The 27603-nt window shown below is 54.4% G+C and overlaps 3 protein-coding genes across 4 annotated transcripts; all 3 read left to right on the top strand.

Moving 5' to 3' along the window:
- The first annotated feature begins 288 nt into the window (after positions 1-288).
- On the top strand, positions 289-3806 carry PRRT2 (proline rich transmembrane protein 2). 2 transcript variants are annotated; one of them, XM_061153190.1, is made up of 3 exons: positions 289-1900; positions 2282-2414; positions 2589-3806. In XM_061153190.1, the coding sequence occupies exons 1-3, from the start codon at positions 767-769 to the stop codon at positions 2597-2599; spliced, it is 1278 nt and encodes a 425-aa protein (XP_061009173.1). In that variant the 5' UTR covers positions 289-766; the 3' UTR covers positions 2600-3806. The 2 variants fall into 2 exon arrangements, with proteins under 2 accessions (XP_061009173.1, XP_061009172.1); XM_061153189.1 differs by having other exon boundaries at positions 2282-3806.
- A 178-nt stretch (positions 3807-3984) lies between these two features.
- On the top strand, positions 3985-7506 carry PAGR1 (PAXIP1 associated glutamate rich protein 1). Its single transcript, XM_061153191.1, has 4 exons — positions 3985-4094; positions 4450-4951; positions 5154-5236; positions 7112-7506. The coding sequence occupies exons 2-4, from the start codon at positions 4470-4472 to the stop codon at positions 7309-7311; spliced, it is 765 nt and encodes a 254-aa protein (XP_061009174.1). The 5' UTR covers positions 3985-4094; positions 4450-4469; the 3' UTR covers positions 7312-7506.
- A 481-nt stretch (positions 7507-7987) lies between these two features.
- MVP (major vault protein) lies at positions 7988-26399 on the top strand. The gene is made up of 15 exons (XM_061153187.1): positions 7988-8143; positions 14622-14754; positions 14959-15154; positions 16210-16333; positions 16446-16577; positions 17855-17949; positions 18198-18434; positions 20156-20437; positions 21476-21720; positions 21807-22004; positions 22973-23359; positions 24129-24245; positions 24422-24548; positions 25203-25391; positions 26132-26399. The coding sequence occupies exons 2-15, from the start codon at positions 14630-14632 to the stop codon at positions 26348-26350; spliced, it is 2673 nt and encodes an 890-aa protein (XP_061009170.1). The 5' UTR covers positions 7988-8143; positions 14622-14629; the 3' UTR covers positions 26351-26399.
- The last annotated feature ends 1204 nt before the right edge of the window (positions 26400-27603 follow it).

Below are 27603 nucleotides of genomic sequence, written 5' to 3'. Positions count from 1 at the left end.
CTCCCTTCGGCTGGCCGGGAGGGGCGGGAGCCGTGCGAGGGGCGGGGGCGGTGCGCGGCCGCGAAGCGTAGGGGAGGGGACCTGAGAGGAGGGGATGAGCCGAGGGGAGGGGAGACCCGCCGCCTCCCTCCCTCGCTCGCTGACTTGCTCCCTCCCCAGCTGCGGCGGCTGCAACCGCGGCGGTGGTGGCGGCGGCGGCGGCGGCGGCAGCAGCCGGAGCAGTCTGGAGGCCGGCGTCGAGGTGAGACGGGAATAGACTGACTGAAGCTGCGGGTAGGAGTGGACGGACAGACCGCGGACGCCGGGAAGGCTGTACCGGAATGCGGGCGCCTGATGGACTGACGGGTGGTGCTGGGCGCGCCACACCAATGGGAGGAGACGGCGCCGGTCCCCCGGGGGCGAGGGAATCCCTGGGAGAGGGGCTGGGAAGGGGCTCAGCGGAGATGCCCAGGTCCCCGAGGGAGGGGCGCGGGCGTCTACGCCCCAGAAGCGCAGCACGAAAACCGCACCGGCTGGGCGCCCAGGGAGGAAGGGAGGATGCAGAGAGAGTGGAATGTGAGTTTCGGGGTCCTTTGCCCAGTCTGCCTATCTGAACGTCTGAGTCGGAACAGCTTGTTGATTTTGGGGTGCTGTGGTATCTGCTAGGATGAGTCTGGATCTTGTTGGATGGACCCAGGAAGAGACCGTGGGGAAACCTGTTTACAAAAGGGTTCATCTTCACAGGGCTCTCCAACCAGAAGCCTGAGCAGAGCACTCCTCCCCAGAGATGTCCCACCCCAAAGCAAAGGAAACCCCAACTTTTCTTCCTTTTCCCCGGAGGCAGTCCAAGACTGGCCCTGAGAAAGGAGCATTGCCCTCTTGGGCTGCACTGCTGAAAGCTACCTTTTCCCTCTTCACACCAAGCCTGTCTCCTCCTCTTGCAGGATTTGCTGCTGTCTTCGCCGCCGCTCCATCCTTCCCTCAGAGGCCCTCTCCCCTCTCCTGTCTCAAGATGGCAGCTAGCAGCTCTGAGGTCTCTGAGATTAAGGGGGTAGAGGAGGGTCCCCAGACCCAGGGAGAAGGGCCTGGCCATTCTGAAGGCCGAACTGGCTCTCCCCAGGTCCCAGCTGGGGTCTCAGATGAGCCAGAGACCCTGCAGCCAGGCCCAGACGTCATGGGGGCCCCTGTGGACTCAGAGCCCAAGGTTGGGCTGGCTCCAGAAACCACAGAGACCCCAACTGGGGCCCCTGAAGCAGCTCAGGCCAGAGACCTCAGCTCAAGCCCAGGAGGGGAAGCAAAGGCCAACTCCAGCACTGAAGAAACATGCCAAGAGCTAGCATCCAAACCCGAAGTGAGCAAAGAGGCCACTGCAGACCCGGAATCCAACCTGGAATCCGCAGCCCCGCTTGAGCCAGCCTCAGAGCCTGCCCCCCAGCCAGAACCCCAGTCAGAGCCCCAGCCAGAGCCCCAGTCAGCCTCCCAGTCCACCTCCACACCAGCCCTTCAGCCAGAGCCCCCTACCCAGGAGGAGCCCACCTCTGAGATCCTGAGCGAGAGCATGGGAGAAAAGCAGGAGAATGGGGCAGTGGTTCCCCTGCAGGCTGGTGATGGGGATGGGGAAGAGGGTCCAGCCCCCCAGCCTCACTCACCACCCTCCACAAAGACCCCCCCAGCCAATGGGGCCCCACCCCGTGTGCTGCAGCAGCTGGTGGAGGAGGATCGACTAGGAAGGGCTCATAGTGGGCATTCAGGATCTCCCCGAGGAAGTCTGAGCCGCCACCCTAGCTCCCAGCTTGCAGGGTCTGGGGTGGAGGGGGGTGAAGGCACCCAGAAACCTCGGGACTACATCATCCTCGCCATCCTGTCCTGCTTCTGCCCCATGTGGCCTGTCAACATCGTGGCCTTCGCTTATGCCGTCATGGTGAGCCCCAGGGGACCCTGCCTGGTCCAGGCCTGCAGTGGTTCCCAGTTTCCTGCCCCTTGCTGGGACACAGCCCCAGGAGTAACCCCGCCTCCCCTCCCCTCTCTGCATGGATCTCACTTCCCAATTACAGGGCCTTTGCTCACCTCTCCCTGGGACTTCACCTTTTGAGCCCTACCCCATCAGGTGGGAGGGAAGTTGAGACATTTCACACAGTCTTACTGACCTGTGCCCTTCTCCTGCTGCCTCTCAACCCCCTTCCTCCCATAACCACTGTCCATCGGCTGGCCTGTCTCCTCTGGACGACTCCTACACCCGATCTCTGCCTGGCTGGCATTTCCTGACCTGGGCTGGTGCCCCCACCCCTCACCCTAACCCCAGTCCCGAAACAGCCTGCAACAGGGGGACGTGGATGGGGCCCAGCGTCTGGGTCGCGTGGCCAAGCTCTTAAGCATCGTGGCACTGGTAGGGGGGATCCTCATCATTATCGCCTCCTGCGTCATCAACTTAGGCGGTGAGTGGGGGTCTGGGACAGGCTGGGAGGAATGGAAGGGCTGGCAAGGGCGGCTTTACTAACCCCTGCCCCTGCTCTCTCCTGTCTGTTCTCCCTACTTCTTTGTCTCTCCTTGTCTCCCCCAACCCCCCTGCCCCACTGTCTCTGTCTCTCCCTCCCTCTCCTCTCCCACAGTGTATAAGTGAGGGGCTCTGCCCTGCATTCCAAGACTTTTTTTCCTGTTGGGAGCTGCCTTGGGCCCATCCTCCCCTGGGGGGAGCCCAATCCATGGCCCAGGCCCGCACCCATAGGGACCAAGGGAGCCTGAGCAGCCTTGTTTACAGCTTCTTTCCTGTTCCTGCATCCTGCCAGGCTCCTCTGCCAACCGTAGGCCTCCCTTCTCCCTGCACTGTTTCCAACCTCCCTGCACTTCTGCCTGCACCCCCTCCAGCCTCTCGGCTTCCCTATCCTTGCACTTCTGGAAACCTCCCTGCACTTTTGGAATCCTCCCTGAACATCTCCCCATCTCTCTGTGCTCTCAGCCTCCCTGCATCTCTCCCCACCTTCCTGCACTACAACCTCCCCGAATTTCCTGCACCTCGACCCTGGTCTCCCTTTCCCAACTGTCATTGTCTCAGCTTCCTCCCCTCATTCCTTTCTTCCTTCCCACCTAATTAATCGCCACTTCCCTCCCCACACCCTCCGCCCCCTTCCTCTTCCTGCCTCCTCATCTCCCTCCAGCATCCTCTCCTCCACCCTCCTCCACAGTTTATTCAACAAAAACTCCAGCATTTAGATCAGGCTGGGGGAGGGGAGGGGTGTGAGGAAAGGGCTCTCTTGCCCGGGCTCCGACTGTTCTCTGTTGGGACCACCCAGGTCCGGACGACCCCCAGGGTGCCTCGGGGTCGCAAAGCCGGCCAGCCAGGCCTCATTTGGAGACTTATGCAGGGGTGGCGTGTTCCGAACACGCACCTGGGAGAACGGAGGGGCATGGCTGTTGACCCTCCCTGGTCAGCCTGAGTTGACCTGTCCCATCTGGGTTTTTTAACCCAGTCAGCGAATTCGTCGGAGCTGGGGTCATTCACGTACTTTGTAAGAAAAAGAAGCCCCCAAATAGGACCAAAGCTCCCAGCTGCAGGGAGCAAGGGAAGGGTGGAGAGGTGTATTATTCTTTTCTAAGAGGACGAGAGAGGTTTGTTGCACGCGACAGTCCGCTGGGGAGGCGGGGACCGAGCCACAACGCGGTTCGGAGTTGGCGGTTTTTTTTTTTTTTTCTTTCCCCTAAAAAAAGTGTAGGGAAAAAAACCTAAAAGTCTAAAAACAAACAAAAAAAAAGGATACATCAACTGATTCTCCCTTTTTGTATGCCGATGCTGCATGAGTCTGAGACACCAATAAACGGAGACTGCATGAGACTCGCCTCTAGCCTCAGTTGGTCCTTACGTGCGTGCGCCGCGGGGGCCGGAGGTACTGCCTCCTTTCACGCAGAACCTACTGCGTCGTTTGCGCATGCGCTGCCCCGGTGGCCATCTTTACTGTGGGCCGAAGCCTGTTATTCCGGAGCGCCTACCTGCGCATGTGCAAGCCTTCCCTCGCTTTCCTCTTCCAAGTAGTTTAGACTAAAGCGGAACCTCCCGCGCCATCTCGGTGCGCCTGCGTACTGTGACCCTGCGTAGTCCGGGAGGCGGGTCTTAGCTCCAGGTGCGTACGGTAGCTGAGGTGGCGAAACTTCGAGGTGTGGGGAGAGGGTGCTGGATCCAGGTGTAAAGAGGGGCGGCGTGTAGGCGAGACGAGCGGGTCCGCCCCTCTCCGGCCTGGAGAGTGGTTTCTGTGGGTCCCTGGGAACGTCGGAATACCAGAGCTCGATCCGTGGGGGCGGGGTCCTCGGAGGGGACTTGAGCGCCCCCTTCTGGGAACCGGCGGGTCTCTTCGCCGGGACTGCTGTTGGAGCCTGATTGGTTAGACAGACGTTCCCTGAAGCCTTGGGAAGCCCTACCGCGGAGGCGGGGGTGGGGGATCCCTGGCTTAGTACTCCTGCCATCTCCTGTCATCGCAGGGCCCCTTCCCTAGTGGCATATGTCCCTTGTCCGGGGCCATGGAGACATTGCAGCCACCACGGCGCCGCCTCTGTCTGAAGAAGGGGAAGTGACCTCCGGTCTCCAGGCTCTGGCTGTGGAGGATACCGGAGGCCCCTCTGCTTCGGCCGATCAAGCCGAGGAAGAGGGAGAAGGAGGCCGGGAGGAGGCTGAGCATGAGGGGCCCGGGGCCGAGGAGGTGCAGGGAGAAGCTCCCAGCCCTGAGGGGGAGGAGCGTGCCAAGGGAGAATCCGAGGACTGGTGCGTGCCCTGCAGCGATGAAGAGGTGGAGCTGCCCGCAGATGGGCAGTCCTGGATGCCACCCCCCTCTGAAATCCAACGGCTGTATGAACTGCTGGCTGCCCACGGTACCCTGGAGCTTCAGGCTGAGATCCTGCCCCGCCGGCCACCCACGCCTGAGGCCCAGAGTGAAGAGGAGAGATCCGATGAGGAGCCAGAGGCCAAAGAGGAGGAAGAACAAAAGTGAGGGCATACCCTGACACCTTGTCCTTGGGGCTCCTCCTTGATGCCGGGAGGAAATAGGGAGGGGCGGTGGGACCCAGGATCATGGGAAATGAAGGGAGGGAGGAGGGGGAGGAAGAGCCAGGAGGTTGGGGACAAGTGTGGTTGTTTGGGGGTGGGAGGTAACAACCTTCACCCTTCACTGCCTGTCCCCCTGCCCCAGACCACACATGCCTACAGAATTTGACTTTGATGATGAGCCAATGACACCAAAGGACTCCCTGATTGACCGGAGGCGCACCCCAGGTACAGACGAGAGGGGAGTACTGGGCAGCGGGGGTGGGGGGGGATGGGAGGGTAGGGGTGAAGAGCCTCTGCTCCCACTTACTCAGAAAGTGACTCCCTAAAAGAGGCCTTGACTTGGTGCCTTGGTAACTACACAGCTTGTAGCTTCAGAGAGAGCCTGCATCCAGTGGTGGCATCCTTCCAGCTTTGGTGGTCCCTTATCTTCCCTTAAAAGATGATCACAGATAATTTCATCATGCTTCTCATTACTTCTCAGTCATCCTAGAAGTCCAAGTCATTATTATTATTACCTAGATCCACATACCTACACTGCTGTGTACACGTCCTAATCTTACCCAGTTTCCCATCCTGTGTGCCTTCGTAGACTTTACCCTCGGACCCATTCTTGTTTTGTTTTGGGCCATGCTGCTCGGCATGTGGGATCCTAGTTCCCTGACCAGGGATTGAACCTGTGCCCTTGCAGTGGAAGCACAGAGTCTTAACCACTGGACCACCAGGGAAGTCCCCTTGCTGTTGTGCTGTGCTTAGTCGCTCAGACTCTTTGCAGTCTTAGAGTGGGTTGCCATGCTCTCCTCCAGGGGATCTTCTTAACCCAGGGATCGAACCCAGGTCTCCCACATTGCAGACAGATTCTTTACCATCTAAGCCACCAAGAAAGTCCCCTTGGAGCCATTTTAAAAAAAGTTTTTTGGCCACGGTGGTCTTTGTTGCTGTGCACAGGTTTTCTCTAGTTGCAGCGAGCAGGTACCGCTCTTTGATACGTGGGCATCTCATTGCAATGGCTTCTTTTGTTGTGGATCATGGGCTGTAGGGCATGCGGGCTTCAGTAGTTGCAGCTCCTGGGCTCTAGAGCAAGGGCTCCGTAGTTGTGGCACACAGGCTTAGCTGCTCCAGGGCATGTGGGATCCTCCTGGATCAGGGATCGACCTCATGTCCCCTGCATTGTCAGGCAGACTCACAACCCTTGGACCATCAGGGACATCCTGGAGCCATTCCTGATTTCTGTTTCTTTCACCTCAACATTCAAGCCGGCAGCAAGTCTTGTTAGCTCTGCTTCCACAGTTCCATGTTCAGCTCTCCACCTTTAACATGATATCCTCATTCAAGCCACCACCATCTCTGTCACCTGGAGAGTTGTGGTAGCTCTTAACTGGTCTTCCTGCCACCAGTCTCAGCACTAGAGACGGTTTATGTTTAAAAATATAAGCTGTGTCACTTCTCTTGATTTCAGTCCTCCAAATGATTCTATTAATGGGGGCTGAGGGGGTGGACGAGCATGTCAATTGAGAATCCAAGCCCCCCTCTCCCGCCACCCAAGGCTTCCATGTACACTAAGAGATCCAAACCCCTTATCATGGCCTGTAAGTGATTTCTTTGGCCTCATCTTTTCTGTCTCTGCTAGCTCTACATTTCTCATTGAACAGACCTCTGTGTTCCTTCCCTGGGGCTTTTGCACTTGCCTGTCCCCTACCTGGGACACTCCTCCCTGATCTTCACATTTCTGGCCTCTTCTCATAATCCAAACCTTCACTTCCCACCCCATCTGAGACCCCGACCCTAAACCTCAGAACCTCCATTACGTCTATGGCAATTATGTCTGAATGAATTGAAATATTTACATGGTTTACAAGTAGTCTTCTACCCTGCATGTAGAAAGATAATGTGCTTCTAATTCTAAAACTTTGAGTGTGAGTTGAATGTGCCAAAATGAAACCAAAAAATTAAAATGTGACAATATAAAAAAAAAATATGCCTTCACAACAGGCCTGGAAATCTCTCTGTTTAATAAGCTCACCAAGTGATTAATAAGACCCAGGCAGCTCTGGCACATACTGCCTGACTCCCTTCCACATTTCTCACCTTTCCCTTCTTCAGGAAGCTCAGCCCGGAGCCAGAAACGGGAGGCCCGCCTGGACAAGGTCCTTTCAGACATGAAGCGACACAAGAAACTAGAGGAGCAGATCCTTCGTACCGGCAGGGACCTCTTCAGCCTGGACTCAGAGGACGCCAGCCCCGCCAGCCCCCCACTCCGGTCCTCAGGGGGTAGTCTCTTCCCCCGGCAGCGGAAATACTGAGGCTGCTGAGTCTGTCTGCTGGGGCCTTGGGCAAGAGGAGAGATGCTCCCAGACTTCCACCACGACACCTTGCCAGAAAGAGGACTGATGTGTGTGTGTGTGTGTGTGTGTGTGTGTTTATGTTTTCCCTTGAACATTTGTTAGGAGACCTGAGCCGAATTTTCTGAATCTAAAATAAAAAAATTAAAAAAACAAGTTACCTTCTCTTAGAGGAGAGGCTGCAGCTGAAGCCAAAACCCTTATGGAGAGGCAGGACTGTACTCACCCTGACTGGGCAATTAAAGGCAGGTGGGGTAGAAGTGAACTCAGCACCTGCCCCCCTGCCTCGGGCCGTGGACCCTTCCCAGTCTCAGTCCAGTGCTCCCAGCTGGCTGTGAGGTGGGAATTCCCTGCCACTGATTGAGCTCAGTGCCTTCAGCTGGGGTAGAAGCCACCTTGTTGTTCGTTAGTTGTTCAGTCGTGTCTGACTCTTAAGTGACCCCATGGACTGTAACCCCATGGACTGTAACCCCATGGACAGGCTCCTCTGTCCATGGGATTTCCCAGGCAAGAATACTGGAGGGGGTGCCATTTCCTTCTCCAGGGGATCTTCCTGACCCAGGGATCAAACCCGCATCTCCTGACTTGGTAGGCAGTTTACGACTGAATCACCTGGGAAGTCAGAAGCTGCTTAGAGGTGGAGAAAAAAAGAGAAATGAGAACCAGCTGTGAGGGCCCTTTAAATCCCAAGCCCCACCCCTGAGCCTGCCCTGCCGGGAAGTGATCCCCGAGGCTGGCTGCTGGAGTTTACCAGAACTGAGCAGTCTATTGCAGCCAAGCCACACTTTTGGATGTAAGTACTTCATAAAGGCCCCAGATCCCCAAACCAGTGAGTGGGACCTTGTGGCCCTCAAGTCCCTCTCCAGCTCTGTCGTGCCTTCTTGGGGCTTCAGCTGGGGCAAGTGGTCCCTGAACCAGAACTAGGAGAAGATGGATGGCGGCTTAGCCTTGGGAGGGTTTGCTTTCCTTGTTGGGTTTTTTTTTTTTTTTTTTTTTCTGGCTTCTGAAGTAAAGGTAGATCGACTTGTCACCTTGCCAACACCCCCAGATCCGAAATCTTAGGCCTTTCTGACCTCCAGCTCCCCCTAAGGGGTCCATTTAGACTTCCTCCTCGAGTGAGATTGGTCTCTGCTAGATTTATCTTGCCTGTCCCCTTGAGCTCTTAGAATGTGATTTTTTTTTTTTTCCTCCCTTGAGATTCCTCGACTCTGCAAACATCAAGGTTTTCCCCTCTACCCTGCTCAGGGCTGTGCCAGCTGTGGGCCTTGCAGATCATTTGAGAAATCATTGGCAGAGTAATCTTAAGGAAAGCTTGATTTCCAGAAGACATGGAGTTTGCTCAGCAAGGCTCTGTTCGGTTTTTGTTTTTGATGGGGCGGGGGACAGGGTGACCAAAGCAAAAAGAGGAAGTTTTATTTTGGACCCACTGTCCTGTAATTCTGGGGATCTTAGAAGCACAGAGGGTTGGGGGGGGGGGGGTAGTAGTAGAAGCAGGTTGTGCCCTCTTTTCTCTGCTCCATGTCCGGGTGGGCCCCTAGATTTTATGGGGAGAAGGACAGGCAGTCACTAGGGTGCCAAATGACTCCCAGAAACTTCTGCCTGTCGCCACCCTTGGCACACAGGACACCCGACCTGTCCTGGGGGTGAGGTTTTCTGGGCAGGGCCGCTCTCTAAAGCCATGAGCACGTAGGGCAGCCACCTTGAATGTCTACTTGGGTCTCCTTGTTGCGTGCTGCCTTCCTAGGTTGCAGAGAATACCTTTGAACTGCACTGGCACTATCTCCTGAAGAGTACCCAGCCCCACCCAGGTCCTGAAGTCCTGACTCTAGTTTAGAATCTTACTGACATTTCTGCCTGAGAAGCCACACTACTTCCTGGTTTGGGGACTCTGCAGACACAGTGCCTGGGGTGGAATTCTGGCTCCATCCCTTGATCATTGTGCGATTCTGAGCAAATTCTTTAACTTCTAGGTTCTTTTTTTTTTTTTCTGTGAGGTTGCTCAGTCATGTCCGACTCTTTGTGATCCCGTGGACTGTAGCCTACCAGGCTCCTCTGTCCATGGAATTTTCCAGGCAAGAGCACTGGAGTGGGTTGCCATTTCCTTCTCCAGGGGAATCTTCCTGGCCCAGGGATCGAACCCAGGTCTCTCCTGCATTGCAGACAGATGCTTTACCTTCTGAGCCACTATCTCTTGATCACTGTGTGATTCTGAGCAAATTCTTTAACTTCTAGATTCTTAGGAGGATTAAATGAGTTAGTTAAAAAATATTTAGCACAATACCAGGCCCAAATTAAGTTATTAATGAGTAGGAGCTGTTATGGGGGAAGGGAGAGGCACTTCCCACGGGTAGAAATTCCAGAATCTCGCTCCTGGAAACCTTGTGAAAGTGTTGGTCACTCAGTCATGTCCGACTCTTTGCAACGCTTGGACTGTAGTCAGGCTTCTTTGTCCATGGGATTTCCTGGAAACCTTAGTCTGTAGGTATGGGGTAAGGCCTGGGAATCAAGACAACCAGCTGAGTCCTATGATTGGGCAATTTTAGAAAATGTTGATCTGGATCAGGGGTTCTGAAGCCTGGTTCCTGGGTCACTTCCAATCTAGCTGATTTTTGCTGTCAATGACTGGCATTAATTGGTGACATCTGGGAGTCGTTCTTTTAGTCGCTGAGTTGTATCTGACTCTCTGCAATTTGATGGACACTAGCCCACCAGGCTTCTCTGTCCACAGGATTTCCCTGGCAGGAATACTGGAGTGGGTTGCCATTTCCTCCTCCAGGGGATCATCCCAACCCAGGGATGGAAACCGGTTCTCCAGCATTGCAGGTGGATTCTTGACCCCTGAGCCATCAGGGAAGCCCGCATCTCGGAGGCAGGATAGAAACAGGATCAGCATCAGCCTGAGCTGGCAGAGCTGTTCTGTCCCCAGAACAAGCTGCTGCTCCCCAAAAGCGGCCCAGCGGGGTTGGAGCTCAGAAGACTTTCCTCGGAAGAAAAATTTCCTAAAAACTGCTGCTACTAAAGAAGTGGCTTATATGAGACAATTCTCAAGAATTTCCACTCTAGTCTCCTAAAACAGGAAATAATCTCCCTAAATAGGGAAGCTGTTTGGTAAAAACAGCTTCTCTGCAGTCCCTGAGTAATGCGATTCTTGAATTATTTAAACAAAGACTAGAATGTTTAAAATCAGTGAAGGGAAGCTGCAAAGATGAGTTCTGTTTGTGCTTTGAGTTTTCTGTGTTTTTTCCTAAACCTAAGCTTGATAGAGGGATTCCCTGGTGGCTCAGTGGTAAAGAATCTACCTGCAAAGTAGGAGACGCCGGTTTGATACCTGGGTCGGGAAGATCCCTTGGAGAAGGAAATGGCTACCCACTCCATATTCTTGCCAGGAAAATCTCATGGACAGAGGAGTCTGGCAGGCTACAGTCCATGAGGTCGCAAAAAGAGTTGGGCACGACATAGCAACTAAACAACAAATCCACTACAAACAAAACTTGATAGAGGTGGGGTGCGGTGGGTACCAAGGCTGTCTTCACCCTTTCCTCCAACCTCACACCTGCCAATGACTTGGGACCAGGGGACTTGAGCGTTGGCTGGGGTGCTACTTGGACCTGGGGGTGAGGGGCTGGGAAAATACACAAAACTTTCTGCATTTGAGGAACAGTTTGCCATCTGGATTCACCTTCCTCCTCCTAGCCACCCTTGTCGAACTCCTGCTCTACATTAGACATAATCCAGTCGTTAACCCCTTGAACCCCAGGAAACAGTTTTATTCCCACTTCAGTCTAGGAGAGTAAGGCTCAGAGGCTAGCAAGTGGCCCAAGATCCTACTGGCAGAGACAGACCTCAGTCCTTTCTGTATATTAGAGTCAATGAAAGAGCTTTTATATATAGCAATGCTTGGACCCCCACCCTGACCAGTTAAATCGATCTCCAGAGATGGGTGGTTTTAAGAAATATCTAGGTGATTCTAATGTACAGTCAGGTGGGGTTGAGAGGCTGTTACAGAGCAGAGCTGCTCATATTTTATGCCCAAATCATTGGGGATCTAGTTAAAGAGCTGACTGATTCAGCAACTCACAGGTCAGGAGAACCCAAGATGCCGCTTTATTAACAAGCTTCCAGGTGATGCTGTTGCTCCCGTTCGCTGTAGCCCCATACCTCATGTAGCTGGTCGACCAGGCATCTACTATTTAAGATTCACAGCCATTCACAATTGACCCTGAAAATTGGACCTGTAATGACTCATTTATTAAATTTTGCTATAGTATGTTTACTCTTGAGCCAAAAGGGGTCAAGAAATTACCTCTTAACTGGAGGATAAAGCCAGTTTCTTCTCACAGGCTGTTTCGTGTTCTGCTAGTGCAACACTTACCCCTCCCTCCTTTGTCTATGAGATGTAGCTGGGGGAGCTGCTGGTCTGAGACTTTGGGGGAAAAGTGACTGGTTCTGGCAGGAGCCTCATGAGACATAAGGGTCAGTGTGATCAGGCCAGTCTGGACATATACCCAGAAAGCAGCCTAGGGCACAGATTTTGGAAGCAGAGACTGAAAGGAAGTCTCAGTGAATTTAGGGAGTTGGGACCAAACTTGAGGCCGGGCGGGACTTTCTAAAGTTCAACATAAAATTGTCTTCTGAGGGCTCTGGTATATTGAAAGTAAAATGCTCTAACTGTACACGTCATCTGGCAAACCACAGAAGTCTGTATTTGATACACAAACATGCTGCCTTAGGTGGTTTCCCTGGATCCCTGAGAGCCCCTCTGAGGCTCACTTCTACTTCTGGGGATGGCAAGATTGAAAAGGCAAAGTCTGTTTTGTAGGGGGTGGAGTTTTTTTGTTTGTCCATTGGTGGCACTGAGCAGCATGCAAGATCTTAGTTCCCCAACCAGGGATCCACCTGTGCCCCCTGCATTGGGAGCAGAGAGGCTTAACCACTGGACTGCCAGGGAAGTCCTCAAAGCCTGTTCTTGGGTGAATTTAGCAGGTGATCTTAGGTGGAAGGCACAGCTTTGGGGCTGAGGAGGTGGTTGACCAGCGAGGTGAGACAAAAGTCCCGGTACTGAAACAAGAGTAGTTGACAAGGGCTTGGCCTCGAAACAAGACAGGAACCCAGCTTGATTAGCTTCAAGGATGATTCTCAGCTGAGTCACTGAGCTGGGCGAGGCTCTCGGCCCCCCTAACTGGGCCCAACTGGGATGACAGATGGTGGAGAGGCCTCAGCTGTAGGGGGTGAGGGATCGTCCAAAGGAGCCTTTGGAGGCTGTTCCCAGAGCCTGCTTCCCAGCCTTGTGTGGCCTTTTAGAATCCATGGCTTGTGGGGCCTCCCAGAGCTCTGCGCTCCCCTCCGCTTGCAGCCCTTGCCCTCCCTCTCCCCCGTCTGGCTTTCTGGCCAGGCTTCCACTGTGCAGAGAACCAGGAACAGGCCTCACTAGGCTGCCAGATGCCCCTTGGCTATTCTAGACCCACAGCTGGGGTGACTCAAAAACCTGTCACCTTCCTGATCAGTAAACAAGTTTAAAGCGGAGATGCTGGGTGGGATAAGGGGCCTAAGGTGCTAGGTCACATCCTCCAACTGGATAGGAAGGCTGGGCCTCAGCTGCAGGCCACACACCACTTCTCAGAGCCAGGCTCTATTCCAAGTGCTTTATAATAAACTCCATTCTCAGACTTGGGCTGATGCCCTATCCATCCCGAGTTCATAGTCCAGGACACGGGAATAGGGAGGGCAAGGGACTTGTCTAAGATCACCCGTCCATAGTAAGGCTTAGAACCAAGACCCAGGCAGTCCTAGCCGGGGCGGGATGCTCTTGTGGGGCCCTGACCCAGGGAATGGAAGCACAGCTGAGCAGGATGAGCAGTAGAGAAGAAGGAAAGCAAAGACCCAGGTAAGATGGGGGAGAACAGAAAGCCCACACTGGGTTTTTCAGACACTACCTGAAATCAACAGAAGAGGGAGCTCTGATGTTAGAAAAGTTAAGGGTAATCAACCTGAAATGGGCAACAGAAAAGTATCAAGATCAAATCCCATACAAAGTTGCAAGAATGAGGAGCAGAGAATCATAGCCCTCTGGATATAGAAAGTGTACCAAGAAAACAGATGAAAACTGTAACTTTTGAAAATGAGGCAAGACATTAGAACATTGGGCTTCCCTGGTGGTTCAGCTGGTCAAGAATCCGCCTGCAATGCAGGAGACCTGGGTTTGATCCCTGGGTTGGGAAGATCCCCTGGAGAAGGGAACGGCTCCCAACTCCAGTATTCCGGCCTGGAGAATTCCATGGACTATATAGTCCATGGGGTCGCAAAGAGTAGGACACAACCGAGTGACTTTCACTTCACCAGACAAGAAAGTGGTAAATCAGAATTGTAAGTAACCCCTGGCAGTCTGGCTGAATCCATGCCCCTAGCCACTGGACTGCGTGCCACTGGAGAGACATAGGACCAGGTATTCCATCAGGATGAGAATCTAATGGTGTCAATGGGTGGCAGCAGACCAGAGAGAAGTGGGGAGGAAAGGACTAGAATACTTTGGTGTTGCTAATCCGGCATCAGTTCCATCAGGGGTCTCTTCCTTGAGAGGTGGCTCATATCTGAACAGTTCATCAGGATTGCCAACCATGCAAATATTCTCAGGATGTGGGCCAATGTTTGCATACAGCTGGGACCCTCGGGATGCCCTGAAATAAAGGAGCCTGCCCCCTGGAGGATCCAGGGAGCTCCTCAGAGCCTCTGCCCCCTGCACCGTACTGGGGGAAAACCCGCACAGCTCCACCAGAGGCTGACCACCTTTCCCAGTTCGGTGCCCTTCTGCCTTCTCCACGTTGGGGGTTGGACATTGGGAAAGTTTTGATCCAAAGCCGCCTCCAGGGGAGTTCCCTGTGGTCCAGTGGTTAGGACTTGGTGCTTTCACTGCCATGAGCCCGAGTTCTATCTCTGGTGGGGGAATTAAGATCCCACAAGCTGCGCTGCGTAGGGAGCTTGAGGGAGGTAAAGTAGATGGGAAGGAGGGAAAAGAGTTGGCAGAAAACCGTGGGCTTCTGTGGTTAACTACATCAAGCATCTCTCAACAGAGATGAGGTCTGGATGGACTGCCCTGGGTGAGAGGAAAGGAAGAAGTGGGCGGGGGGTGGTAAAGGATGGAATAACCTGAGTTGAAAGAAGGGCCCATTCCCCCATCCCCCCAGGCAGTCTTTACGTCAGCCTCATCCCAAGCCCCCCGGACTCACCTTTTGTCTTCTCCCCACCTCTGTGTCACTCTGCTGCCCTGGGCTCAGGAGTCACCATGGCGATGGAGGAGTCCATCATCCGCATCCCGCCATACCACTACATCCATGTGCTAGACCAGAACAGCAACGTGTCCCGCGTGGAGGTCGGGCCAAAGACTTACATCCGGCAGGACAATGAGAGGTGGGTGGCCAGCACTGGGCTGTGGGGACACCTGGGGCCAAGGAGGGCCTGGGAGTCTGGCTGGCATGATCGTCCATCTCCTTCCCGTTCCCGAGCAAGACTGGCATTGGCTCAGGTCACAGGGAGCTGTCTCTCCCTTTCGCTGCCTCCTTCAGGACTAGGGACTGGGTCTGAGTCCTCACACTGCTTCTCGCCCTCCAACAGGATCCTGTTCACCCCCGTGCGCATGGTGACGATCCCCCCACGGCACTACTGCATGGTGGCCAACCCGGTGGCCCGGGATGCCCAGGGCACCGTGCTGTTTGATGTCACAGGACAAGTGCGGCTCCGCCACGCGGACCTAGAGATCCGGCTGGCCCAGGACCCCTTCCCCCTGTTCCCAGGGGAGGTGCTGGAGAAGGTACTCAGCTCGCCTTCCCCGTACCCACTGTCTGTCCTGCCGCCTTGACCTAGGACTCAGCACTGCTTTCTGGAAGGAAAACAAACTGGGGTGGTGAGAGGGAGTGGGGATGGTAGGGGACATTTGCTGGTTCTCACTGGGACAGAAGTGACCGGATGCCCCCTCCCTCACCTTTCCCAAATACCCTCTTCCTCTTCACATGCCCACGTCAGACCTTTGAGAGCTGTCAGCCTATCTCACCACCTAAGCTTCCAGAGCCTGCCCAAAGCTCCTGGCCAGTCTTGACACTCAGTGACTTGTGCCGAGAGGAAGCATTTTGTTCCCTCAGACAGTCTCAGACACCAGTGGGCCGGGACAGCAGTGGTGGACCAGGTGAGGCCCAGGCGCCTGTGGTCGCTCCACGGGAAGGCATCGCAGACCTGAACCAGCTGGGCCCTCGTCCGTGGTGCCCTCCGGCCCTGGGTCTGAGAGAGAGGACACCCCACCTTCATTTCTGCGACATTTCTTGACCTTCGCTTCCCTCAGGAGTCCCCTCTACTAAACAGTGCTGCTGTTTCTGTTCTTCTGCGCTGGGTCTGGTGACCATGAGGCAACCTTGAAAACAAAGCCTCATGCTTCAGATGTGCCTGTCAGAGCAGTTTATACCTTCCCACCTCCTCCTGTTTCCTGAGTGCCCCAGTGCACCCTGGGCCATGAGATATTCACCTTCTCAGCTTCCCTGATGTTTCTCCCACAATGCCCAGCAAGCCCTCTACCCAATCTCCCCCATGGATTTCTAGTTCTAAACAAGATCTGAGCACCTCTGCAGAGGAAAGTACGTCCTTGGCCCTCAGCTGTGGCACCAACTCCATCTTAACTCTTGGCTCTGTCAACCCCGTCTCAGCTCTTCAGGCCAGATGGCTCTGGGACCACCCCTATCTTGTACATTCCACTTGGAGTTGTCTTTGGGGACATGGAGAGATTGATGCTGTGGACTCTGACCTTGAGGGTCTCAGTTGGCCTCCAGGGGTCACAGCTCTGAGTACCCCATGATTCCCCCCTTCTTCCCCTGTCAGGACATCACCCCGCTGCAGGTGGTTCTACCCAACACTGCCCTCCATCTTAAGGCGCTCCTGGATTTTGAGGATAAGAACGGACAGAAGGTGGTAGCAGGAGATGAGTGGCTATTTGAAGGACCTGGTAAGTGTTTTCCTATCCAGCCGGGTTTGGGGTCGGAGGCTTCCTGCCTTCTCATTAGGGCCCTGATGTCTTCTGACCTTCAAACCCCACCTCCCCCATCTTCCCTTCCCAGGCACATATATCCCCCAGAAGGAGGTGGAGGTCATCGAGATCATTCAGGCCACGGTCATCAAGCAGAACCAGGCCCTGAGGCTGAGGGCTCGCAAGGAATGCTTAGACAGGGATGGCAAGGAGCGGGTGACAGGTGGGGTCTTGAAGCATTGTTCATGGGGGTGGGGCGGGCTGAGCCTTGACTGCAGGGGTATGTGGGGGAGGTTGGGGGCTAGCCACCTGTAGCCTGGAGGAAGTGCTTCCCTGGTATCTCTTGTCAGCTATTGGGGGCTGCCTCATGCTGCTTCCCCCACTAACCTGACTCGGATCCTGTTGACATGGCTTTCCCTTCCTCTGACTCTATCATGAGCTGGGTCTGTCTCTAGACCAACAAAGCAGGTGTTTATATTGTTGCTGAGCCTGTGCGTGCTCAGTCCTGTCTGACTCTTTGCGACCCCAGGAACTGTAGCCCAACAGGCACCTCAGTCCATGGGATTTTTCCAGGCAAGAATACTAGAGTGGTTTGCCATTTCCTTCTCCACGGGATCTTCCTGATCCAGGGATTGAACCCTGGTCTCCTGCACTGCAGGCAGATTCTTTACCTCTTGAGCCATTGGGACTTCCCATATTTATATGCAGCTAGCAATCATTTGACAGACCTGTTGTGTTAAACAAAACAAGGTCTTAACAAAGGCCGTGCTTACTGAGCCAGGTGTGGTTCAAATGGTTTACAGACCGCAATTCCCTTAGGTCTTCCTGCAACCCTGAGGCACCATGACTCCCATTTTCCAGAAGACAAAACTGAGGCCTGGGTTTATGGCCAGAAAGAGCCAGGCTGGAGCCTGTGCCCAACACTCTTCCTTCTCCAGTAGGCTGAATGACCTCTGCAGCTCTAATAGGGCAGTTCTGCCCATTCTGTGTTAGTGGCCTAGTTGCGTCCAACTCTTTGCGACCCCTTGGACTGTAACCTGCCAGGCTCCCCTGTCCATGGAATTCTCCAGGCGAGAACACTGGAGTGGGTAGCCATTCCCTTCTCCAGGGGACCTTCCCGGACCCAGGGATGGAACCTGGGTCTCCTGCATTGCGGGTGGATTCTTTATTCTCTGAGCCACCAGGAAGCCCTTCTACCCATTTCAGGGGAAGAAAAAAAGCTGGTCTCTGGAGCTTAGAGAAGGCCTATAGGCTACTGGCATAGCAACAACTTAGATGCTTGGAAAATTTTTTTTTTTTTTAATCTCTCTGAGGTAGGGGTTGCGTTTCCTCTGGCCTCAAAAAGGGAAAAGGACTTCTGTCAGGCCTTTGAGCCTGGGGGCAATGATCTCAAAGTGGTGTGTGAAGCCCTGCAGGTGCCCGTTGTCTAGGCTTCAGGAAGGGGCAGCTGGGGAGCCGGCTGGGTGTCTTTTGACCTTTGCCTCCTCCTCCCTGGCCCAGGAGAAGAATGGCTGGTCCGCTCTGTGGGTGCGTATCTCCCAGCAGTGTTTGAGGAGGTTCTGGACGTGGTGGATGCTGTGATCCTTACAGAAAAGGTCTGTGCTCTGGGGGACCCTGGGTTGGGAGACTCTCAGAGGGGCAGAGAACAGTGGCAGAAAATAAGATCACCTGGGGGAGGGTCGTGGGTCACCGGAAAGGGTTTAAGAAGTCCTCCTGGGTTGGTAGACACTGTGACTCAGACCTGGAGCATTTAGTGGCCGGTGGGGTTCCCAGATCCCCCGAGGAAGTTAGTTGGAGGTGGGTTTACGGAAACCCCCTCACCCCTTGACCTCTTGCTTTCCAGACAGCCCTGCACCTCCGAGCTCTGCAGAACTTCCGAGACGTGAGAGGGGTGACCCGGCGCACTGGCGAGGAGTGGCTGGTGACCGTGCAGGACACGGAGGCCCACGTGCCAGATGTCTACGAGGAGGTGATGGGGGTCGTGTCCGTCACCACCTTGGGCCCCCACAACTACTGTGTGATTCTCGACCCAGTCGGACCAGATGGCAAGAACCAGCTGGGGCAAAAGCTTGTGTTCAAGGTAAGTGCCTCCCCCTCACCCAGAGGGGAATGGCCTGAGGCCCTGGACACTTGTCCCTTCCCTCCTCCCACCCCAGGTACACATTCTAGAAGCATCAAGCTTCTTTCGGCTCCCTCTGCGCACACTTGTCTCTCTCTCTTGAGATACAGCGTCACTGATTTTTCCGGCAGTCCCTGACCTCAGGTTACCCACAGTCTCTCCAGGGAGCACCTCCCTGACCACCGTAAATGCAGACCCAGAAACTGTCTCTCATATTTCACGTGTCTCTTCTGGAAGCTTTGTCATCCTGCATCAGACAGATCTCTTGGTTTACCCTTCTCCCCATCCTCTACCTCATCCCTTCTCTGAATTATATGTGGGACTACCAGAGCTGGGCAGGCCTCTCCTATGACAGGCATAGATATCTGGGGCTTTGTGAGGTGTATGGTCTCTGTAGTAGTTCTGCTGTTGCGCCAAGAAAGCAGCGTAGATTGTCTTTTTTTTTTAATTGGAGGATAATTGCTTTACAATATCGTGTGGCGTAGACATCTTGTAAGTGAACCAGTGCCCCTGTGTTCTGTAACATTTTATTAACAAAAACAGGCGGAAAGAACAGAAACAACTCAAATGTCCATCAGCTGATGAAAGGCTGAAAAATATGGTATATCCATTCAGTGGCATGTCAATCAAAAGGATAAGATAGTCTTTCTGGGGTGGAGGACACTCATGTTCTTGAGATAATTCAAAAAGGTAAAAATCAAAAAGGAGGTTCTAATATGTCCTACAACATGGATGAACTTGAAAGCATTATGCTAGGCAATAGAAGTCAGACATAGAAAGACCACTTTTTGTATGATTCCATTTATATGAAATGTCCACTGTAGGTAAATCCACATATAGTGGTTGGGGTGGGGATGGGTAGTAACTACTACTGGATATAGTGTTTCTTTTCAGGATGATAATGTTCTGGCATTAGGGAGTAGTGTTGTTGGGCAACTCTGGATATACCAAAGCAACCAAATTGTATACTTTAAACAGGTGTATTTTTTAATACGGGCTTCCCAGCTGGCGTTAGTGGTAAAGAACTCGCCTGCCAGTGCAGGAGACATACGAGAAATGGGTTCAGTCCCTGGGCCGGGAAGATCCCCTGGAGAAGGGCATGGCAACCCACTCCAATATTCTTGCCTAGAGAATTCCATGGGCAGAGGAGCCTGGCGGGCTATAGTCCACACAGTTACAGAGTCAGCCATGACTGAAGCAACTTAGCACATGGGCACATGTTTTATAATATGTGGGTTTTATCTCAAATATAAATTTACATTGTATTATGTTAAAAAATAGTCAGCAGGCCAGATTTGGTCCAAAGATCAGAGATGGTAAGCTCTGTACTACACCACCCCAAGGGAACAAAGCATGGGAGAAATAAAGCAATAATAGGTTAATTCTTAACTCTTGAGCTTGTGAGAACTCAGAATCTTTCCAGGGCAGGTTTGACCACATCTACATTTGTGCATTTGACCACATCTACAGGCATTTGTGAAGAGCCTCAGTCTAAATAACTGATTTGCTGTATGATGGGGGTGGGGGAAGGGGCTTTAGCGGGGAGGCGGGGGGTGGGGTGGGGGTGCAGGGGCTTCTGTCCTCAACAGAAGCCCACCATCACCCAGGGCTGAAGGAGGTACCATCAGAGGGCTCTACAGTCCTGGGAGGCGACGGCTCCTGATTCCACTTCTCCCTACCAGGGAGAGCAATCTTTCTTCCTCCAGCCCGGGGAGAAGCTGGAACGAGGCATCCAGAATGTATACGTGCTGTCGGAGCAGCAGGGGCTGCTGCTGAGGGCCCTGCAGCCCCTGGAGGAGGGGGATGGCAAGGAGAAGGTCACCCACCAGGCTGGGGACCGCTGGCTCATCCGTGGCCCCCTGGAGTACGTGCCGCCCGCCAAGGTGGAGGTGGTGGAAGAGCGTCAGGCCATCCCCCTGGATGAGAACGAGGGCATCTACGTGCAGGATGTCAAGACCGGAAGGGTAACTGCGGAGGGGTGGGCACTGCTGGTTGGGCGTGGTGGCGGCTTGGTCTGGGCGAGTGGATGACACGGATGGGGAGGTGTGCAGTGGAGGTGACAGAAGGGGATCCACAGCATTGCTGGCAGCATCTGAGCCAGCTGGCTGCAAAATACCAGGGCGTTTTCTGGAATCCTTGTCTTCCCTTTGCCTTAAATGATTGTTGAGTCGTTCAGTCGTGTCTGACTGTTTTGCGACTCCATGGACTCCCATGGGATTTCCCAGGCAAGAATACTGGAGTGGGCTGCCATTTCCGCCTCCAGGGGATCTTCCCAACCCAGGAATCAAACCCACATCTGCATGGCAGGTGGATTCGTTACCACCAAGTCACCAGGGAAGCCCTTGTCTTAGTTAATTTTAAATGTTAGCATTCCTGAGCAAGAAGATGAACCAGATTTGAGGATGGGGACTCAACCCCCAAGGCATCTAGATCCAGCCTCCAGCATAAAGGTCTGACTGGGGATGTGGCATAGGAGCAGTAAGACCCCACCTGCCTCACACACCCTTTTCCTGGTGGAATCCCTCCTCTTTGCCTGTCACCTAAACCTTGATCTTGGTTTGACTGAGGACCACATCTCCAGCCTCTTTTAGGACTCAAACCTACAAGTAGAGTTCAGAATCCCAGGAAATGTTAGTGTGTGTGAACTATTTCCTAGGATTGCATCTGTCCCTGGGGTGCCCTCCAAGCTGCCCTATGAAGGAAAATTTGAGAACAATACCGGAACTTAACCATATGCCAAATTCTTGGCACTAGACATGCTAGATATCATTCATTCCTCAACCCTACCCTCCATTTTGCAGCTAAGGAGCTGAAAGACACAGGGGCGGGAGTGGGAGCAGATAGCTGCCCAAGATAACCGAGCTCGCAGAGCACGAACTTGAACGCAGCCTCCTTCCAGAGGCCACGTTTAACCAGGATGCTGGATCACTTCCGCTTTAGGGCTGCCGGGTGGGTCTCTTTCCATCTTCCCTTCGCTGGTGACATCCCTCTTCATCTCCCAGGTACGAGCTGTGATTGGGAGCACCTACATGCTGACCCAGGACGAAGTTCTGTGGGAGAAGGAGCTGCCTCCAGGGGTGGAGGAGCTGCTGAACAAGGGGCAGGACCCTCTGGCCGACAGGGGTGAGAAGGAGACATCCAAGACCCCTAAGCTCTCCACTCCGCGGAATAAGACCCGCGTGGTCAGCTACCGCGTGCCGCACAACGCCGCGGTGCAAGTGTATGACTACCGGGAGAAGAAAGCCCGGTGAGCGGTGGCCTGGGGGGCTGTGCCGTCAGGGGGTTGTGGCGGGAGGGTCTCTCCAGGCCTCTGACCCCCGGCTCTCTCTGCAGCGTGGTCTTCGGGCCAGAGTTGGTGTTGTTGGGTCCGGAAGAGCAGTTCACGGTGCTGTCCCTCTCGGCGGGGCGGCCCAAGCGTCCCCATGCCCGCCGCACGCTCTGCCTGCTGCTGGGGCCCGACTTCTTCACCGATGTCATCACCATCGAGACAGCGGACCATGCCAGGCTCCAGCTGCAGCTTGCCTACAACTGGTAAGGGACCCCGGGGAGATGAGGCCCCCAGGGGGCACCCTGAGGAGGAGAGATGCCTCCTTAAGTGCTAAGCCCACTATCAGGGCTGAGCGCCTGGCTCCACGCTCTGGTCAAGGGGCAAACCCAGGGGTTTATGCAAATACAGTCTGATGCTGGAGGGGAACGACAGGGAAGATGTGGGCTCGCCTGGAGCAGGATTTGGAGGGATGTAGGTGGAAGACACTCACCAGCTAAACTCCCAGTGGGAATTCAGCCAAAGTTTTAAAAAGACTGTGTGTGTGTGTCTCTGTGTGTGCTGGGATGATCAGGTGGTCAAGAGCAAGTGCTCTGAGATCCACAGGTATACCCCTTGCCAGCCACGGGCTGGGCAAGCACTGGGTGCTTTCCGCAGGTTCCCAGTCTGTAAAATAACAGTGTAACCATCAGTTTCATGGAGCTGTGGACAGGATGCTATGAGAACTAGAACAGTGACCCGTCTGTAGTTAAAGCTCAAATGGCAACGATTAGAGTTATGGGAAAGAAAAGTCAGACCCAGAAGCAGTGCTTGACAACTCCCAAGTACACCTTCCTCATGTCTTGGCTGAGTGACTGGGACCGTGACAAAGGCAGCTAGCTGGGCACTGGCATCTCTGGGGGCATTGCAACATAACAAACCGAGGGCTTGTGGTCCCGGGAGCCACACCACCTGGGTTCAACTTTCTGGCTTGGGAGGACCTGTTGTGTGACTTAGAGTCTGTCACTTAACCTCTCTGGACCTCAGTTTCCTTGTCTAAAAAGTAAGGATAATGCTCATTCCCACCAAATAGGGTGGCTGAGTGAATGAAATGGGAACATGTAAGTTTCTTAGGACTTTACCTGATACATAGCAGATGCTAATTAGCATTCTCTGTTGCGAGATCCTGCCTAAACCACAGAAGGTGGGTGTCAATGTCCTTTTTTGAAGACGAGAAGGTTGTCTTTGCTCACAGGCACTTCGAACTGAGTGACCGGAAGGACCCCCAAGAGACGGCCAAACTTTTCTCAGTGCCTGACTTCGTGGGTGACGCCTGCAAAGCAATCGCGTCTCGGGTGCGGGGGGCCGTGGCCTCCGTCACCTTTGATGACTTCCATAAGAACTCAGCCCGCATCATTCGCACTGCTGTCTTTGGCTTTGAGACCCAGGAAACCAAGGGGCCTGAGAGCATGGCCCTGCCCCAGCCCCGGGACCGGGCTGTCTTTCCCCAGAACGGGCTGGTGGTCAGCAGTGTGGATGTGCAGTCGGTGGAGCCTGTGGACCAGAGGACCCGGGACGCCCTGCAGCGCAGCGTCCAGCTGGCCATCGAGATCACCACCAACTCCCAGGAGGCAGCTGCCAAGTGAGTGAGGCCTAGGGGCCTAGCTGCCCACGATGCCCACTGTGGGCCCCGCCTCTCACAGGTCCCCGCCTCTTGCCCACTGCCAGGACCCCAGTTACACGGCGCCCCTGGTGGTCAGCCTGCTGTCCCCCTTACCAGCAGATAGCCTGGGCCACTGAAAGTGGAATAGATGCTACCTCTGCTTCTGTGGCTTCTCACCTTGCTGGTCCTGGAACCCAGATTTGTTTCTGCGGCCTTCCAGGCACTCTGGGGTCCAGCCCTGCTTCCCCCACCTCGCCTTCCTGCCTTCTCCCAGGGCTCATGTGCTCCAAGCCCTTAGCTCCTTTCTGCCTCTCAAGGTGGGAACTGGGCTGTGCATTTAAGGCCTTCTGCACTGGCTGCTCCCTCTGCCCAGAGTTGTTCTGCACCTGAAGGCAGGTTCCTCCTTCTTGTCTCCAGAGTTCACCTCCTTGGAGAACCCTTTTCTTTCTACCGCAACTGAAGCAGCGCCCTCTTTGCTCAGTCATGTTATTGTAGCAACCATTTTTCAAAGAGCTTGTCACTGTCTGAAATCATCTTTGTTGTTTTTTCCCCCATTGGAAGGTGAGTTGTGTGAAAGCAGGGTCATGGCCCTGTGCCCCTGCCCCTAGAACCGCACCTGGTTCACGTAATATCCATGCTGCTCTTTCATTTGCATGTCGAGGACCTCTCATAGGCCAGTGCTCCCGGCCCTTGGAGTTCCTGTTCTGGCCCCACTCCCAGGGTCTTACCTGTCCCCTCTCCCACCCAGGCACGAGGCTCAGAGACTAGAACAAGAAGCCCGTGGCCGGCTTGAGAGGCAGAAGATCTTAGACCAATCGGAAGCTGAGAAAGCTCGCAGAGAACTCTTGGAGCTGGAGGCCCTGAGGTGGGTGGAGACCTGGGAGAAAAGATGGCAGAGGGTCTTGGAAGAGCAGCTGATGGGGGGAGTGTGTGTGCGCGTGTGTGTGTGTGTGTTCACTCATGCTGCGACAGCACAAGGGTAGAGGAGGGCAGAGCTGGGCTTCCTCCTGGGCCTCCCTGACTTCTCTGCACCACCCTCAGCACCGCGGTGGAGAGCACTGGGACCGCCAAGGCAGAGGCCGAGTCCCGAGCTGAGGCAGCGCGCATCGAGGGAGAAGGTGCTGTGCTCCAGGCCAGGCTCAAGGCAGACGCCTTGGCCATTGAGACGGTGAGTGGGGGAGATGCCCGTGAAAGGGTGTGGCCTTGGGATCTGGAAGAGGCCCGGTCCCGGAAGCCATGTACCCTAACAGAAAGCCCCATCCAAGTGTGTTGTGGTTTGTGAAGTCCTTTGCCCTGCTTCCATTCACCTAATACTTGCTTTGAAGGTAAGGATAATAATTATCCATCTTACAGATACGTGTTCCCATACTGGCCAGCTTTGTGCTAGGTATGTTGTGTTTTCACAGGCAAGATCTTGAAATTCCATTATGGGTAGGAATTCTCTCCATTTTACAGAGGGAACTGAGTCTTGGATCAAGGAGTTCCCAGGGGTCAAAAGGGAGAAGAGGGCGGCAGAGGCTGAGATGGTTAGCATCACCGACTCAGTGGACATGAATTTGAGCAAGCTCTGGGAGATAGTGAAGGACAGGGAAGCCTGGGATGCTGCAGTCCATGGCATCAGAGTCAGACACCACTTAGCGACTGAACATACACACACAGGGGTCACTAGTTAAAACATGGTGTAGCCAGGGTTCACCCCTAACTGATAAGTTTCCTGTTCCATCCTTTCTATCCGAGGTCCCTCTGGCTGGCTGGCTAGGTGACTTGCTAGATACATCCAGGGGCCACCCGATCAAAAGAATGCTGGGTTTTCCCTTTCCAGGAAGCTGAACTTGAGCGAGTAAAGAAAGTGAGAGAGCTGGAGCTGGTCTACGCCCGGGCCCAGCTGGAGCTGGAAGTGAGCAAGGCCCAGCAGCTGGCTGAGGTGGAGGTGAAGAAGTTCAAGCAGATGACAGAGGCCCTGGGGCCCAGCACCATCAGGGACCTGGCTGTGGCAGGGCCGGAGATGCAGGTGAAAGTGGGGGAGAGGGTACAGGTGTGGGCGTGTGTGGATGTCTGTGCGTGTGGATGTGTGTCTTGGGGCCATGTTGGGAACCAGGAAGACAGAGCCAGGGAGTCAGATACTTCTAGAGAGATGTTGGGGACAGAGAGACAAGAGGAGGTGGTGGCTTGGACTCTCTATGTATCCCATGTTCTGATCCATGTCATTCGAGCATGGGGTCATATCAGGCACTGTCCTGGATTTGGTGAGCTCCTGGGAGGGTGGTAAACTGATGGGATGTCAATCCATGACAAGTTGCTTCAAAAGAAGTCAAACAGGGCGATATGGAGAAAGGGGGAGGAAGGCTGCAGATTAGCTGGGTAAGGGGGTGCCCCTCTGAAGAGGGGATACTCAAGTTCTGCAGAGTCGATGAGGGCTTCCCAGCAGAGGCTCCAAGGTACATTTAAGGAACAGAAAACTCTGGATGGCTGCCACTTGGCAGGTGAAGGGCGGGGAATGCTGAGCTCCCGGAGGCAGTGGCAGGCAGTGGCCAGAGCTTCGAGGTTCTTGAGGCCTGGGAGAGGGTGAAACCCTCAGGCTCCCCTTGTGGTCCTCACTTGTCACTGAATAGTCCTATGAGGATGGTTTGGGCAGCAGCTGCAGTGTGAGGGCCCAGAATGGGGCAGTCCCCCTCCCAGAGAGGCGGCCAAGGGGATGAGAGAAGGGACTAGGGTCTGACTGCATTTTAACCCGCCTCTTGCTCCTTCCAGGTAAAACTGCTGCAGAGCCTGGGCCTAAAATCAACCCTCATCACCGATGGTTCCACGCCCATCAACCTGTTCAACACAGCCTTGGGTTTGCTGGGGCTCGGGGCTGAGGCCCAGGCCCCAGCCAAGAAGCCCACCGGAGGGCCCAGCGTCCAAGAGGGCTTGCTTCCCGTCTCCACTGCTGCCCCTCTAACTCTTGGAAACAACCAGGTTGTGCCTTAGCTCTGTACTTGCACTGACAAATAAAACTGACACTTCTGGGCATTTAAAACCCGCTTCTGTTACCTTCAGTCTCTCATCACAAGGGAGCTTAATGGTGGTGGGGAAGAGATACCTCTGAAATCTTGATGGTTACTACAGGCCACCCTCATCTGGAAATGGAGAGGGGAATTTAAGACAGGGAGAAGACTAACCCACAGTCAGGCTGATGGGAAGGCAGGCCTAAAGTCCCTCTCAGCAGCCAGACTAGCGTCTTGGCAGTCAGCTCACCTAGATGCCCGTGGGGGGAGATGATGCCTCAGGTGAGAGGATGAAGCCTGTACCTCTTGGGGTGGCTTCTGCGCCATCTCTTCTCACTACCATTTCCTCCAGGAGTCCAGCTTGGCCAGGGCATTCTGGAGTCTTAACCCCAGGTCTGGGGGTGTATCCATCCAGGCTTCCCCATCTCCTGCACTTGGGAGGCTTTATCTGGCGCCACCTGCTGGTCAAACCACGCACCTGCGCATGGCGCTGTGCACCCATCCCTTCTCAGATGGGAGCATGAGATCTGAGAGGAAGATGGGGCGGTGGGGCCTTAGGAACTGGAGCCACCTCCCTGGGCTTCTGATTTGGGTTCTTCGGAGCATCAAGGAAGGGGTGCCCCCTTCTCACCCTCCCCAGTGACCGCCAATGAGCCCTTATTTGGGGGAAGGATCCAGGTACAATCAATCTGGGCACACAGGTAAGAGGCTGCAAGGTATACTAGCCCTCCTGCACAGGTAGATCTGTAGGTTCCAGGCCTGCCGAGTCTCTGCTGAGGAAGCAAAAAGATGCCTAGGTGGAGAAGCGTGGGTGTCTAGCTGTGTAGCAAGAGAACCCAACCTCCCTGATCTTTTCCTCATTTGTGAAATGAGCCAGCATTTCCCCTAGCGAGCAGTTAGTTGCTCAGTCGTGTCTGACTCTTTGAGGCCCCATGGACTGTAGCCCACCAGGCTCCTCCATCCATGGAATTCTCCAGGCAAAAATACTGGAGTGGGTAGCCATTCCCTTCTCCAGGGGATCTTCCCAACCCAGGGAATCAAACTGGAGTCCCCTGCATTGCAGGGAGATTCTTGATACTTTTTTTTTAGGGTCTTATTCCTTTCCCTCCACTGGCCCTGTCCCATAAGCTCTCGTCTCCTGCCTTGAGTTGCATTGGTAACCAATGGCTCCACTCAGGTCTGAGCTGGTTGGGGCCGGGGCTGTCTGTTTAGCCCATAGCATTGGTGGTGCTGTCT

This window comes from Dama dama, chromosome 10 (genome assembly GCF_033118175.1).
Source record: "Dama dama isolate Ldn47 chromosome 10, ASM3311817v1, whole genome shotgun sequence".
Classification (NCBI taxonomy): domain Eukaryota; kingdom Metazoa; phylum Chordata; class Mammalia; order Artiodactyla; family Cervidae; genus Dama; species Dama dama.
This window is presented reverse-complemented; position numbering and strand designations above follow the sequence as displayed.